The sequence below is a fragment of the Narcine bancroftii genome, chromosome 6 (assembly GCF_036971445.1).
Source record: "Narcine bancroftii isolate sNarBan1 chromosome 6, sNarBan1.hap1, whole genome shotgun sequence".
In the NCBI taxonomy this organism is placed as follows: Eukaryota; Metazoa; Chordata; class Chondrichthyes; order Torpediniformes; family Narcinidae; genus Narcine; species Narcine bancroftii.
The window spans coordinates 173802814-173817860 of NC_091474.1; the positions used below are offsets into that span (position 1 = coordinate 173802814).

Genomic DNA, 15047 nt, shown 5'->3' on the forward strand with positions numbered 1-15047 from the left:
ATTAGAGAACAAATTACTTGTCATTTACAAATAAATAAAGATTCAGTTCAGAGTAAATTTATTTTATGGGATGCTTTAAAAGCATATTTGAGAGGTCAAATCATTAGTTATACAGCTAGAATTAAAAAAACAATGTTTGATTGAAAGTCAGAATTTGGAAAAATAAATTAAAAGGCTAGAAAAAGAATTTCAGAAGAATTCTACTGAAGATAATAAGGTATATTTATCTAAGTTAAAATTACGAGATAATATTTTGCAATCATATAAATATTAAAAAAAGATTCAAAGATTAAAACAGCATTATTACGAGTTGGATGAAAGAGCACATAAGGTTTTGGCTTGGCAATTTAAAAACAGAACATGCATCAAGAACGATTAATTCAGTTAGGAAAGATTCAGAGATTACTTATGAACCTCAGGAAATTAATGAGGAATTTTTTTAGATTTTATAATGAATTTTACACATCCGAAAGCAGACAAAATACTGAGCAAATTGATTTGTTTTTGGCTAATTTAAATTTGCCATCATTGACTGGGAAGGATATTAATGACTTAAATAGTCCTTTTACAGAATTGGAATTAAAGGAAGCGCTGCAATCAATGCCAGGAGGAAAGTCCCCGGGTGAAGATGGATTTACAGCAGAATTTTATAAAAAATTTAATGACTTGTTGTTTCCAGTATATATGGAAGTTTTAAAACGGGTAACTGAGATGGGTTCATTTCCAGAATCGTTTTTGAGGGCGTTGATTACTGTTATTCCAAAGAAAGATCCAGAGCCATTAAAAGGGTCTGCTTATCAACCAATATCGTTATTAAATGTATATTATAAAATTGTTGTGAAAGTATTAGCTAATAGATTGGCTAATTATTTGCTAAAATTAGTACATGTTGATCAAGCTGGATTCATAAAAGGTTGATATTCAGTTGATAAAGTTACTAAATTGATTTCTATAATAAATGCTGCTAGACAACAAGCTAATCAACCAATGATAGTAGCACTGGATGCGGGAAAGGCTTTTGATAGGGTTGAGTGGAAATTTTAATTTAAGGTTTTAGAAAAATTTCAATTTGGACCACTCTTTACTACCTGGGTTAATGCTTTATATACTAATCCTACAGCACAAATAATGACGAATGGTCAGATTTAATCGGCTTTTGTATTATCTCGATCAACTAGACAAGGTTGTTCTCTTTCACCAGCATTGTTTGCTTTGGTAATAGAACCTTTAGCTCAAGCTGTTAGGCAAAATTTGGATATTAAAGGTATCAAAGTAGGTGAACAAGAGTACAAGATTAATTTGTTTGTCGATAATGTTTTAATATATTTAACATATCCTAAAGAATCTTTGAGGGTGCTGCAAAATTTATTAAATCAGTATGGCATATTGTCAGGTTATAAGGTTAACTGGGAGAAGAGTGAAATATTGCTTATATCAGGTGAAGATTATTCAGATTATAGACATATTACTAAATTTAAATGGTCCAATAAGATTAAATATTTAGGAGTTATGGTTAATAAAGAATATGAGGACATATATTTTGAATTATATATCTTTGTTGAATAAGATTAAAATTTATTTACAGAAATGGAAAGATTTGCCATTAACTTTAATTGGGAGAGTAAGTTGTATAAAAATGAATATTTATCCTCGCATATATCTTTTTCAATCTATTTCCATGTGTGATAACAAATAATTTTTTAAAAGAATTAAATAAAGTAATTTGGTTATTTTTATGGAAGGGTAAATGGTCTAGGGTTTCTATGCTTAAATTAACATGGCAATATGAATGTGGAGGACTTCAATGACCACATTTCCAGAACTATTATGAAGCAGTACAGTTGAAATTCTGTCTGAGCTAAAGTTGGATCAAATTTCTGAAAAAGAAATGTCAGTTTATTTATAAATGGAATGCTTTATTGTTACAAAAATATAAATTACCAGTATTAAGACTGGTAAAATATAAAATATTGGATATTTGGTATAAGTAGGATCAACTTGTAGACTCTAAAGGGAAAACTATGATGAAATCACGATTGTATCAGAATAAACTAATTCTGTTTTCTTTAAATAATCCTTATTTGAAAAATTTGGAACTGAAAGGAATTAGTTGTATACAAGATTGTTTTGAGATGGGTAAATTTGCTACATTTAATAGATTACAAGAGAAATTTGGTATTTCTGAAAATTCTATTTTTGCTTATTATCAAGTTCGAGATTTTTTGCAAACACAATTTGATAAGGATTTAATTTTACCAAATCAATCTAAGTTTGAGATTTTAATGGTTGACAAGGAAAGAAAAGGATTTATATTGGATATGTATAGGTTGTTGGAAGAAAAAAGTTGGGCTACATAGGACAAAAGAGAAATGGGAGAAAGATGTAGATATTGAATTGTCTTGGTCAAATATGTGTATTGCTAGTGTTACAAAATTAATGAATGTGAGATATAGTATGGTTAATTATAATTTTATTCATCAATTATATTTAACTCCTGAGAAGTTGAAGAAATATGGATTTAGTTTAACAGATTTGTGTTTTAGATGTGGAGAAAAGATGGATACTTTTATGCATTGTGTATGGACATGTAAGAAAGTTAAATCATTTTGGGGAAAAGTTAATGAATTTTTGAGAGATTTATTTACAATCATAATGAACTGCAATCGTGTTTATATTTAGAAAAAATATAGTTTGCAAAATAATTTTTTTTGTTAAAATGTGGAGTTTATATTTGGATTGTATGGCTATTGATCTTAAGTAAAAGTGATGTAAAGAGTTGGCACGTTGATTAATTAATTTTAAATTTATTATTTTTTGTAAGGCTCTGAAGGGTGGGGGAGAGAGTTAAGATAGTATAGCTAGTAGAGGGAGGGAGGGGGGTGGGGAGAGATATTACCATTATTTTTCATATTTTGTATTTTTTTCTTTTTTTATATATCTGTATTTTTGTATCTTTGTATTTTCTTTCTTTGTAATATTTTATAAAATTCTTAAATAAAGTTTTCCAAAAAAAAAAGACAATAAACCTCCATGGATCAAAGCAACCATCACGCTGAACCTCAGGGAATTCAACATTTTAAACCCATATAATCCAAATAAGGTCTCCACACTTTTGGGAAGAAAGATAATTATCACATAAAGTATATATATTTTTTTCCAAAGGAATACATGATCCCAAATCCAGATGGCATCTCTGCAACCCCAAATCAATCTCATTTTTCAAGTAATAGCTATACATTTTCTTCCCATAGCCATTGCCATTCTTAAAAATGCAATTTGATACTTAGTCAACCTCAAATTCAAACTCAGCACTTTAACATTTCCTAATAAAAATAATGTTGGATCCATTGATAATTGAATTTTTTAATCTTTCTCTAAAAATTCCTTAAGTCGTGTATATAAAAAAAAAGTACCTACATCTAAAACATAAATCTGAAGAAATTAAATTATATTTCTTTAATTTCTGAGGAGTTAATACAATTGATGTATAAAATTATAATAAACTAATCTATATTGCTCATTAGTAATTTTAATCATACCAGCCTTCCATATAGTTCTCCAATCCTCAATCAATTATTATTCTAAAATCTTTTTCCCATTTTAATCTATTTAATCATGTAAGTTGTATACACACACACACACACACACACACATTTAATGGAAATAAATGACAAATGGATCAAATAGCAAATCTCATTTATCAAAATAGCACTGGTGGTAGCAAATAAAAAATCATGATCATTTGGGCCAGAAAACGTTTTGCAAACAAGACTCTTGGAGTTTGCCAAGGTGGAATAACGGAAGAATTCAGCCACTGAAGTTGGAATTCGAGGACCAAACCCATTGGGACCATTGCCTGAAGAGGGCGCACAAAATCAGTGACCCGGTGCGGACTTGAAAGGCCAACATGGCCTGTTTCCACTCCGTAAATGGTTATATGGTTATAAAGGACTAAGATAAAAATGTCTATGAAAGGCTAATACAACTCCCAAAAAAATTCCAATCCTCACACTTGTGATTTCTGTTAAATTTGAAGAAACTTGGCAACTATTCATAAAATATTTATGTATGATATAATTTCTATAATTTTCTCTCATTTATTGTCCCTTCCTTTTTTTTTAACTTTATTTAAAATTTTCGAGAAAAAACTTATACAATGTCCAAAATATAAAAATGAAAAACTACAACTAACTCCACCCACCCTCAGCAAACCATGCAAGGGAAGCATACAAAAAACATCATAAAAGAAACACACAACAATTTATTCTCCCTTCCTGATACCATTGTTTCTCTTTTGGGTTAGGACCTGGCTTCTTTTGTTTGATTAACGCTGATCGAAGGCTTTCCAGTTTTTTTTTCTTTTAGATTACTCTAGGGGGTTTTACTATAAAGTGAATTATATATTTTTTTGAGTATGGTGAGATGAAGATACTATATTTATTTACTGATTGTTGTATATTGTAATCTTTTTAATCATGTATCCTTATTCTCTCCTTGCATAATCTAATGCATGTTTTATATTAAAATCAATAAAAAGATTAGGAAAAAAGATTTAAAAAAAAGTTATCAGGCAGTTTCAGTCCAGTTACTAATGTTGAGAAATAGACGAAAGTCTTCCAAATATTTGTGGGCTCCCTGTACCAAACATAGCCACTTCTGAGATTTATCAGGAAGTATGACTCGAAAATACATAGGGTACAACCATGCACATTTACAGGCATGTTTATACAGTTCTGACATAACTTCTTTGTAAACAGCATGCTCCTTCAATACCTCATGGCAGAAGTGTTCCACAATTCTGATGCGTTGACTGTGATATACAAGCTTTCCTCTATGATGAGATTCAAATCTAAAAAATGTCTTATTTGGTAACGGGGCATGAAGCTGATTTAGGTCTTAAAGATCTGTGTGCATGGTCTAACTCTGGAGGAGATGGCAAGACCACCAATCCAAAAGCCTCACAGAGTAAGTCAGCAAAGAACTTAGTGGGCTGCCCGATTTCAGTATCTTCCTTCAAGCCGAGGATTCCCGTTTTGCTTCCTACTTCTTCCTTCTAAGTCTACGTTTCTTAATAGTATTAGTAATCCTCCAGATTGTGGTCTCTCACATCAGCTGTTTCCACAGTTTTCAGCAGAGATCCGTTCCTCATAATGATCCATTCTCTTTCTTAAAGCATCCTGTTTAATATCAATTTGATTCAAAAAGCCTTTAAGATCATTAGCTGCCGACTTTGGGTTGTTCCAACAAAAAAGCGATATTAAGGGAGTTTCTTCTCTCTTTCCACCTTTACCACTTCTTGTCATCATCTTTAAAATAGTTGTGAATAAAGAAACTAGAAGCATACTCTTCAATATAAAGTTATTTTAGTATAAGGATGTTGTAAAGGAGTCTGGAGCAAACTTAAAAGCTGCTACTCCATCAATCGCCAGCAGGAAGCATTCAAGTCCTTTCTTCACCTCATTCCTGGCCACCATAGATTTCTCATGAACCTTTCCTGTTTGCTGCTTTCTTTATCTAACATGTGCTTCCTTCTTCCTCTTGACTAGCTGCCTGAGCTGATTCATCAGCCACTGTTCCCTTTTCTGACTATCTTTTCGTTGTCCCAGTGGGACAAATCTATCCTGAACTCTCCACAAGTGGTCCCTAAATTTCTTCCACATTACTTCTGTGCTTTCACTCTTAAACATTTATTTCCAATTTACTCTCGCTAGTTCCTGCTTCATCCCTTCATAATTAGCCCTATCCCAGTTAAGCACTTTCCCATTTTGACTTTTTTATCCTTTTCCATAACTATGTAGAAGCTAGGGGAATGGTGGTCACTCTCACCAAACTGCTCCCCTACCGAGAGATCCGCCACCTGACCAGGTTCATTACCTAGTATTTGATCCAGTATGGCCTCGCTTCTTGTCGGCCGGTCTATATACTGTGGCAGGAATCCTTCTTGAATACCTGACAAATTCAGCCCCATCTATCCCTTTTCCAGTCAGGAGGTAGCAGTTAATATTAGGGAAGTTGAAATTACCCATAACTACAACTGCATATTTCCTGCACCAATCTAAAATCTGCCTGTTTATCTGCTCCGAAGGCTATTTGGGGGCCCATAGACTACTCTATAGCTCCCTTCCTATTTCTGACTTCTACCTGCACTAACTCAGTGGACCCTCCCCCTGCAGAGTCCTCCATTTCTATAGCTGTGATACTATCCTTGATCAGTAAAGCTACTCTTTCCCCCCCCCCCCCACCCATCCCCTTTTCTACCTCCAATTCTATTCCTTTTAAAACAACTAAATCCCAGTACCTGCATCAGCCATTCCTTCCTCAAGCAAGTTTCAGTAATGGCCACATCGTAGCTTCACGTACTGACCAATGCTCCAAGTTCATTCCTAATACTCCTAGCATTGAAATAAACACATCTCAACCCTTCTAACTGGCTACTACTGGCAGGGGACAAAATATTTATGTTTTGACACCTCCTTGTCCTTCCTCGCCAACTCAGAACATATAGCATCATGCTTTTGTACTTCTACCCTAATCTCTGCACTCACATTCAATTACCACACTTCTGCCAAACTAGTTTAAACCCTCCCTAACAGCTCTAGCAAACCTGCCTGCCAGGATATTGGTCCCTCTCCAGTTCTAGATGATAATGGAGAGCAACAGATAAACATTAAGTGAAATAAACGTAAGGATATTCAAAAAGGAATTAACATATTGTAGTGGGCCAAGCGGGCACACAGCACGGTATTGAACTGTCACTGGTGCGGCTCACCAGCGAACGTGTGGAGCCGCAGGTTGGACTGCTATGCACTTACCTGGGTAATGGACTGCTTATGCGTGGTACTGCATGCCGAGTAACGGCATGCTGGATTGATATGCCTTCTAGAAGGCGCGGGGCTCCCTCTGTGTTTACTTTAAACCCGCCAACCCCGCGGATTGCCGGCAAACACATAGTGATGTCACTACCCCTATCCCATGGAGCCTGGGATGGGAGGTATATAAAAGAAGCATATACACTGTCTGGTTGACTACCCCTGTGTATGTGTGTTGATTTAGTAGCTCTATCAAAGTAGTCGCTACGATATTCCAAAATGTTCTGCTGGAAGTGATCCAATGTTTAAGTGGAAGAGTTGGTCATAAGATTTTTTTTAAAAACCTGAAGTTTGATTAAAGCCTGCGAGAAAGAGAGAGAACAGATGTGGCAGAAGCTGGACATGCTGAAGATCTTTAGCCATTGTACCAAATGTTAAAATAATTGGTTTTGAGGGATCAGATATTATGTCATTTGTGGGGGAGAATGGATTCTGGAGAAGCTGGGGAAGGATAATTTCCCCAGTAAATTATTAATAGAGTGTACTCATCGGGCACCAAGGGTGTGCCCTGGTGTAGAAAACTGCCCTCATTTCATCTTAGTTAAATTTTTGAAATATTCTGATAGAGAACAAGTCCTAAGATTAGCAGTGCAGGGGGATAGGGAAAGGAGAAGCCCATTCATGGTCAACAGTTGTAAAAATTTTTTTACCCTGATATTAGCACTGCCCTTTTAGAAAGGAGGAAATTTTAAACCCAGTAAAAGATGCCTTAAGATTTAGGGATTTAGTTTTGTGCTGAGACACGCAGCAAATCTAAAAGTACTTTCACTAGAAGGTTAAAAAAAATTCTTATGTGGCGAATTTTTAATTAGCTTACCAGTATAAATTAATTGGAAATTAAATGAGACATCTGATGCATAATTGGAACATATTTATACATAAATATTTTGACAGTAAATGAGATATTGATGTTTTAGTGAATTATAGTTTGGGATACTTAAGGCTGTTATTTTTTAAAAACTTTATTTATTTGTTTTTTGCATCAGCTGTACCTTACACTGCAAAAATTAAATGAATTGGATAATTCAGATTTCAATTTATGTTTTCAATACGGTCAAGTTATAGGAACCTTTTTGCATTCGGTCTTGTCATGCCCTAAGGTGAGATCCTTCTGGAAAGATTTGGGGAATCTCCTGGAACAAATGACTGGAATTCAATATCTTCAGGTGCCAGAATTGTTTTTATTAGGCAAATTAGCAGATACAAGATCTAAAATGAGGCTGTTGAAATATCAATTGAAATTTGTTAAACTCACTTTAGTGGTGGCCAGGAAATGCATAGCCATTACTTGGAAAACTGATTCCCAACTGAGTTTGACCTCCTGGAAGTTAAAAATGCGTAGTTTTTCCCGAGAGAAGATTACTTACAACCTCAGAAATTGTTATGATGTGTTTTTAGTAATATGGAGTATGGAACCCATATTTAAGGTCTCCGATACCACCATCTCCTGTATCTCTAGCAATGTCTACGACAAGACATTTATCATTTAAGGGAGAAGTAAGCTCTGGATGAATCACGTAATGTTTCATCTGTCTGTAATTAATGCTTCTGGAAAACATGATTTTATCACATCATATAGGAGAATTAGCTTTTTGCTTTTTTCTTATTCCTTTGGCGGAGGGGTATCTTTTTTTTCTGTTTCTTTTCTTTGAAGGATCGGCATGGTGTGTGATTTTTTATTTATAAACAACAGTGCAGAATTTGATAATTGTGATAATGTGCTGATTCTTCTTATCAACCTGTGGTTCGGTTTTGGTATTTAATTGTACGTATCTGTAATGTTTCTTTGTAAATCCATATTGATTTAAAATCCTTAAAAAATAACTGAAAAAAGAGATCCCAATGATCCAGAAATCTGAACCCCTGCGCCAACTCTTCAGCCATGCATTCATTTGCCACAACTTTTTGTTCTTACCCTCTCTGGCGCGTGATCCTGAGATTGCCACCTTTGAGGTTCTGCATTTTATCTTCTTTCCTAACTCCCTATATTCCCTCTTCAGGATCGCATACCTATTCCTGTCATTGGTCCCCACATGAACCACAATATCTAGCTGCTCGCCCTCCCCCTCCAGAATGCCATGAACTTGATCAGAGATATCCCTGACCCTGGCACCTGGGAGGCAACATACCATCCAGGTGCCTCAGTCTCATTCACCAAACCTCCTATCTGCTCTCCTAACCAATGAGTCCCCAATTACCATAGCTCTCCTCTTCTACCCCCTTCCCTTCTGAGCCGAGGGGTTACCCTCTGTGTCAGCAACGTGACCACCACAACTGGTCCCTGGTAGATTGTCTCCACCACAACAGTATCCAAAACAGTATAGTTGATGTTGAAGGGAATGGCCATAGGGGTGGTTTGCTTCTTTGCCTTCCCTCTCTTAACAGTCACCCATTTACCTGTCTTTACCTGTCTCCTGCCTTTTAGGGGACTAAACAGATTGCTGAAAGAAATTCTTTGAATATTTGAGAGTCAATATTATTCAAGTAACCCAGACTATATTTGTCTGCTGCTGTGTCATCACTGAGAATACAAATACTAACCCAAACATTAAAAGGAACTAGTACATTATATGATAGAATCTTTTTGAGAAGGATTTTGAATTCTTTGATTTCATTAAAAGTTAAATACCCTCTTGTGTTCTGCGATGTGTTAGATTTTCTTTCTAAAATGAGACAGGTTGTTAGTAGTTTTGATAAGGAATTTGCAGGGTAAATAAATTTCTTTTTATGACCAACTTTCATGGGATGCGATACAAAATGAGGAAAGTGCTGTGGTTAAATATTCAGATAATGGTGCAATTTGAGATTGTTACTTCACTGGGTACTACAATGCTAATATTTTAACATTTTTTTCAGGACTATAATTTACGTGGGCCTTCCTGCAGCTCATATGGACAACCTACAAGCTTTTGTATGTTACCTGAATTCCTCAGTTTAGTTCCTTTTTTTTTAATTTTTTTTTTATTTTTCACACTATAAACCATACTGACCAAAATACATATAGACTTTTACTCTTGAATATATACAGTGTCATTTTCTCCCCTTTTTCCCCACTCCCTTCCCTCTCTCCCTCTTCCCCCCTTCCCATTTATTCAAAGTTCAATCTATAAGATACATTAAACCCGTTAAACAATGTCGTCACTTAATAAAAATAAACAAGAAATTATTATCTTTTATATACTGAGTCAGTTCATTTCGTTGTGTCTTCTCCTTCTGTCATTTTAGGTGGTGGATGTCCATGGTAGGATTTCTCTATTGTATTTCTTGTATGGTTCCCATATTTATTCGAATATTGTGATGTTATTTCTTAAATTATATGTTATTTTTTTCTAATGGAATACATTTATTTATTTCTTTGTACCACTGTTGTATTCTCAAGTTGTCTTCTAATTTCCAGGTTGACATAATACATTTTTTTGCTACAGCTAGGGCTATCATAATAAATCTCTTTTGTGCTCCATCCAAATCGAGTCCAAATTCTTTATTTCTTATATTACTTAGAAGGAAAATCTCTGGATTTTTTGGTATATTGCTTTTTGTGATTTTATTTAATATCTGGTTTAGATCTTCCCCAAATGTTTCCACTTTCTCACATGTCCAAATTGCATGTACTGTTGTTCCCGTTTCCTTTTTACAGCGAAAACATCTGTCTGATACTGTTGGGTCCCATTTATTTAACTTTTGGGGTGTGATGTATAGCCTGTGTAACCAATTATATTGTATCATGCGTAACCTCGTGTTTATTGTATTTCTCATAGTTCCGGAGCATAGCTTTTCCCATGTTTCATTTTTTATCTTTATGTTTAGATCTTGTTCCCACTTTTGTTTAGGTTTACAGTTTGTTTCCTCGTTCTCCTTTTCTTGCAGTTTGATGTACATGATTGTTATAAATTTTTTAATTATCATTGTGTCTGTAATCACATATTCAAAGCTGCTTCCTTCTGGTAACCTCAGCCTGTTCCTTGATGTGCATTGTATTGTATCAACAGGACTGGGTGTTTGTGTCCAAACCATTGAGCAATTCTGGAGAAAAATGTACTTCTTCTGGCTCCTGAAAACTTCTGTTAAATGCACCAAAAGGTAAACTATCCCATCAGGATCAACTTGAGTAAAACATTTATCAATGTTGCTTAATGTTTATAATTCATAAGAAACAGTCACAGGATAGTTGGATCCAACTCCTCAAGCAAAACTCAAACTTTCCATAAGAATCAGCCTTGGATTCCATGCTGCTTTCTCTTGCACTCCTCATATCCCTAGCCTTCTTGATCCAAACTATTTGTTGCCATGTCCACTACATATTTTCCATGACAAAACTGCCAGACAGCAAATTGTCATTGTCTTCTTGAGCTTTCCCTTTTGGATCTGGGATGGTATGGTGAGGTTTGAGATGTCTCATATGGCCAATGTGAGAACCACAGATTCATCCATATATGGAGCAGGTGTTAGCTGACAGGGTGGGTAGGCAGTTTCCATAGTTGTGGCCTGCTCCTTCTATCATTTATTTAGATCCTATGCATGCTCTCAGTGCATACCCTTAAGGTGCTTAAATCTTTCCTGACATACATACAGCATGGTAACAGGATCTTTCAGCCCACAAGCCCAGACTGTCTAATTACACCCAATTGACCCTGGTGTGAGGAAACCCAAGCAAACACAGGGATAATGTACAAACACCTTATAGACAGCGCAGGATTCAAACCTCGTCCCGATTGCTGGCGCTGTAACCATTACACTGACCGTGCTGCCCCTAACTGATATTTTTTCACAATGAATGTTGAAGAGCCAAAGTTTCCCAAGAGTTGGTTGGGATGTCACAATTCCTCTTCGAATACCTTCTTGACCACCCAGTAGTCTCTTCTCTTGACAGTTCAGAAAAGAATGTCTGTTTCAGGGGATTCTGGCGTTTTGCACGCAATCTAGATGACATGGACACAGCAAATGTTGCTAAATTGCAAAGCTTGTCTTGTCATTATTTTGGAAATCTTGTTTTTGGGTCATTCTCTTGCAAGGAATATTTGAATTAGCAAGTTTTCATAGTTTATAAAAATGTCAATATGATTATATTTGTTTTCCTTCATTTAGTTGTGAAAAAGGATAGCTCAAAAAGTCATCATGTTTACTTGCGATATTTGTGGGCAAAGTGGCCTATCAGAGCCAGACATGAGGATACACATTTTTTTTGTCCATGAAGAAAATGAGAATAGATGTCCGATCTGCAATTTATCTGGAATTTCTTACGATGAATTAATATTCCACATAGAGACTTCTCACGGTGAGGGGAAACTTTTGGATGATGGAAGGATGATCTCTTCTACTGATAAAGAAAAGAGTCCTGATTCTGTGCTTCAAACCAGTAAAGGTACCGATAATGATTCTCCAGAACAAAAGGAATTTGATAATAATAGGAAGAGAGAACCAAAACAAGAAGATCTTTGTATACCTTGCTCTACATCACCTAACAAAAAGAGACAGTTTATACAAAACAATAGGAAGGGTGAATCAAGAATTTTAACACCATTAGAACATCAACATCAACCTGAACAAAAACTATCTGAAAACAACCATGAAGGATTAACAGATGATGAACTTTGTGGCAATTCTGAAGAATCTGTAAAAATTGGTGCCTCTGAATGTCCTCGTGGCCTCGTAGGAAACTCAGCAGGAGATCTAAATGAACATGGTAAAATCAAGCATGCAGCAATACTGGAAAGTCCTCAAAAAGGTATAGCCGACATATGTCATAAAATCATCATTGCATTGTGAGGAAATAATATGTGGAAAAAAAAAATAATAATAATAATCCAGAATGGTTATCCAAGCCTGATTCACACCTATTTGAGAAGGCAACCATTTTGGCCTGCTTCTAAATTTAAAAAAAACTCACTAAATTGATTTCAAATTAGATAATTTTCATTTTTTTTACATCCAAATTTAGTTAAAGAAATAAGTGTCAAGCATTTCAGTGCTTTGTACATTTCTGGTTTTGGGTTCTGGAATCTGCATTAACCACGCGAGCTGTTTCTGGTTCAATATACTTTGTAAATGACACCAGTGAAATAGCTTTTATAATCTTTCTACAAATGTTTATCAGGAAAACAAGATCAGTATGACGGATAATAATTTCATTCCCCTCCACTCTGATTGTATTGGAATAAAACACAAAATGATTGAAATGCTCAGCAAGTCGTGTAGAGGGGGAGAAACAAAAAAAAATCTTTAAGGTCATTGTTTTCCAAAACTCTTGCTATCAGAGTTGCTGTGAGGTTTTACTTTTTAACTCAAAATCAAGTTTTTTGCAATATATTTTTATTTGTTGTAAGAGAATGTAAAATGTAACCTATTCAATTAGTTTATATTCCAGCCTCGTTATGTCAATTTGTCTTTTTCTGTGTCCTCTAATATTCATTAATGGAGGGAGATTCACGGAGCTTGGAAATGAATTGAAACACATAAGGCAGCAAAAGCATTGAAATTAAGCACAAATTTTCTTCTGTCATGAATGAAAGCTAATCTCGATATTCCTGCTGGAATCACTGACTATTTTATGTCATCCATGTTGGAGCACTGATTTTTGTATTCATTGGATTATAAGTGAAGTTTGTCAGATCGGTTAATATGTCACATCAGCGACAAAATAGTATTTTGTTTGTTGAAAATCAAAGAAAGTATATGCTAGAAATCTGAAATAGGAACCAAAAAGTCCATGTTTCAAGGCAAGGCAGCTAGCATCTGCAGAGAAAAACTGAGGTGAAGGGCCCTTCATAAGAACTATTCTGATGAATGGTCATTGACTTAAAACATTAGCAATGTTTCTGTTTTCACAAATGTTGATTGATCAGTTCAACATCGTCTTTCTGTTTATTCATTAATTGAACTGAAGTTTAATTTTACCTTGCATTTGTTAGGTTGCACAAAGCAGAGACTGTATTCGTGTCCCATGTGCATACTGGTATTTCAAAATTGGCAGATTCTGCAGGAACACGTTGAGTTGCATCTAAATGAGAGTAAAGCTGAAGGTAATGCATTATGAAAACCTGTTCTTCGATAGTTCACTTCAACAAATTCAATGTATTGTTCACCAAGCCAGCATGTGACAATTAAAGATGTTTGGAAGATTCTGAAACCTTTCACAACTAAATTCCCTTGACATGTTTGTTATCATTGATGAAATTTATGTTTTTTATGTGTTGAATTTCTAACTTCTTGTTATTTTTCACAGTATCTTCTGTGATAGATATTTAAATTTAGACATACAGTACGGCAACAGGCCATTTCAGCTCACTGAGTCCATGGCGGCCAATTTACGCCCAATTAACCTACACCCTGAATGGGCAACTAAAGCGGCATCATCTGCAAAGAGTAGTTCACGGACAAGTTTCTCTTGTGTCTTGGTGTGAGCTTGCAGGCGCCTCAGATTGAAGAGACTGCCATCCGTGCGGTACCGGATGTAAACAGCGTCTTCATTGTTGGGGTCTTTCATGGCTTGGTTCAGCATCATGCTGAAGAAGATTGAAAAGAGGGTTGGTGCGAGAACACAGCCTTGCTTCACGCCATTGTTAATGGAGAAGGGTTCAGAGAGCTCATTGCTGTATCTGACCCGACCTTGTTGGTTTTCGTGCAGTTGGATAATCATGTTGAGGAACTTTGGGGGACATCCGATGCGCTCTAGTATTTGCCAAAGCCCTTTCCTGCTCACGGTGTCGAAGGCTTTGGTGAGGTCAACAAAGGTGATGTAGAGTCCTTTGTTTTGTTCTCTACACTTTTCTTGGAGCTGTCTGAGGGCAAAGACCATGTCAGTGGTTCCTCTGTTAGCGCGAAAGCCGCACTGTGATTCTGGGAGAATATTCTCAGCGACACTAGGTATTATTCTATTTAGTAGAATCCTAGCGAAGATTTTGCCTGCAATGCTGCAATGCTGCAATGCTGCAATGCCTGCTTGACGTCCTGCTTTGCGGAAACTGCCAAAATGTTTGGCCTGGAAGTCAGCCTGAAGAAAACTGAGGTCCTCCATCAGCCAGCTCCCCACCATGACTACCAGCCCCCCCACATCTCCATCGGGCACACAAAACTCAAAACGGTCAACCAGTTTACCTATCTCGGCTGCACCATTTCATCAGATGCAAGGATCGACAATGAGATAGACAACAGACTCGCCAAGGCAAATAGCGCCTTTGG

General features: G+C 35.8%; 1 protein-coding gene across 4 annotated transcripts in view; it reads left to right on the top strand.

The window, feature by feature from the left end:
- Positions 1-15047, top strand: part of zufsp (zinc finger containing ubiquitin peptidase 1) — a 67860-nt gene that overhangs the window by 15474 nt on the left and 37339 nt on the right. For 2 of the 4 annotated variants that reach the window (XM_069886786.1, XM_069886788.1), the window contains exons 2-5: positions 9726-9780; positions 10859-10949; positions 11955-12594; positions 13778-13888. In XM_069886786.1, coding sequence (XP_069742887.1) covers positions 11985-12594; positions 13778-13888 — 721 coding nt within the window. In that variant the 5' untranslated portion in view covers positions 9726-9780; positions 10859-10949; positions 11955-11984. The remainder of the gene's footprint in view (positions 1-9725; positions 9781-10858; positions 10950-11954; positions 12595-13777; positions 13889-15047) is intronic. The other 2 variants (XM_069886787.1, XM_069886789.1) reach the window with 1 other exon arrangement.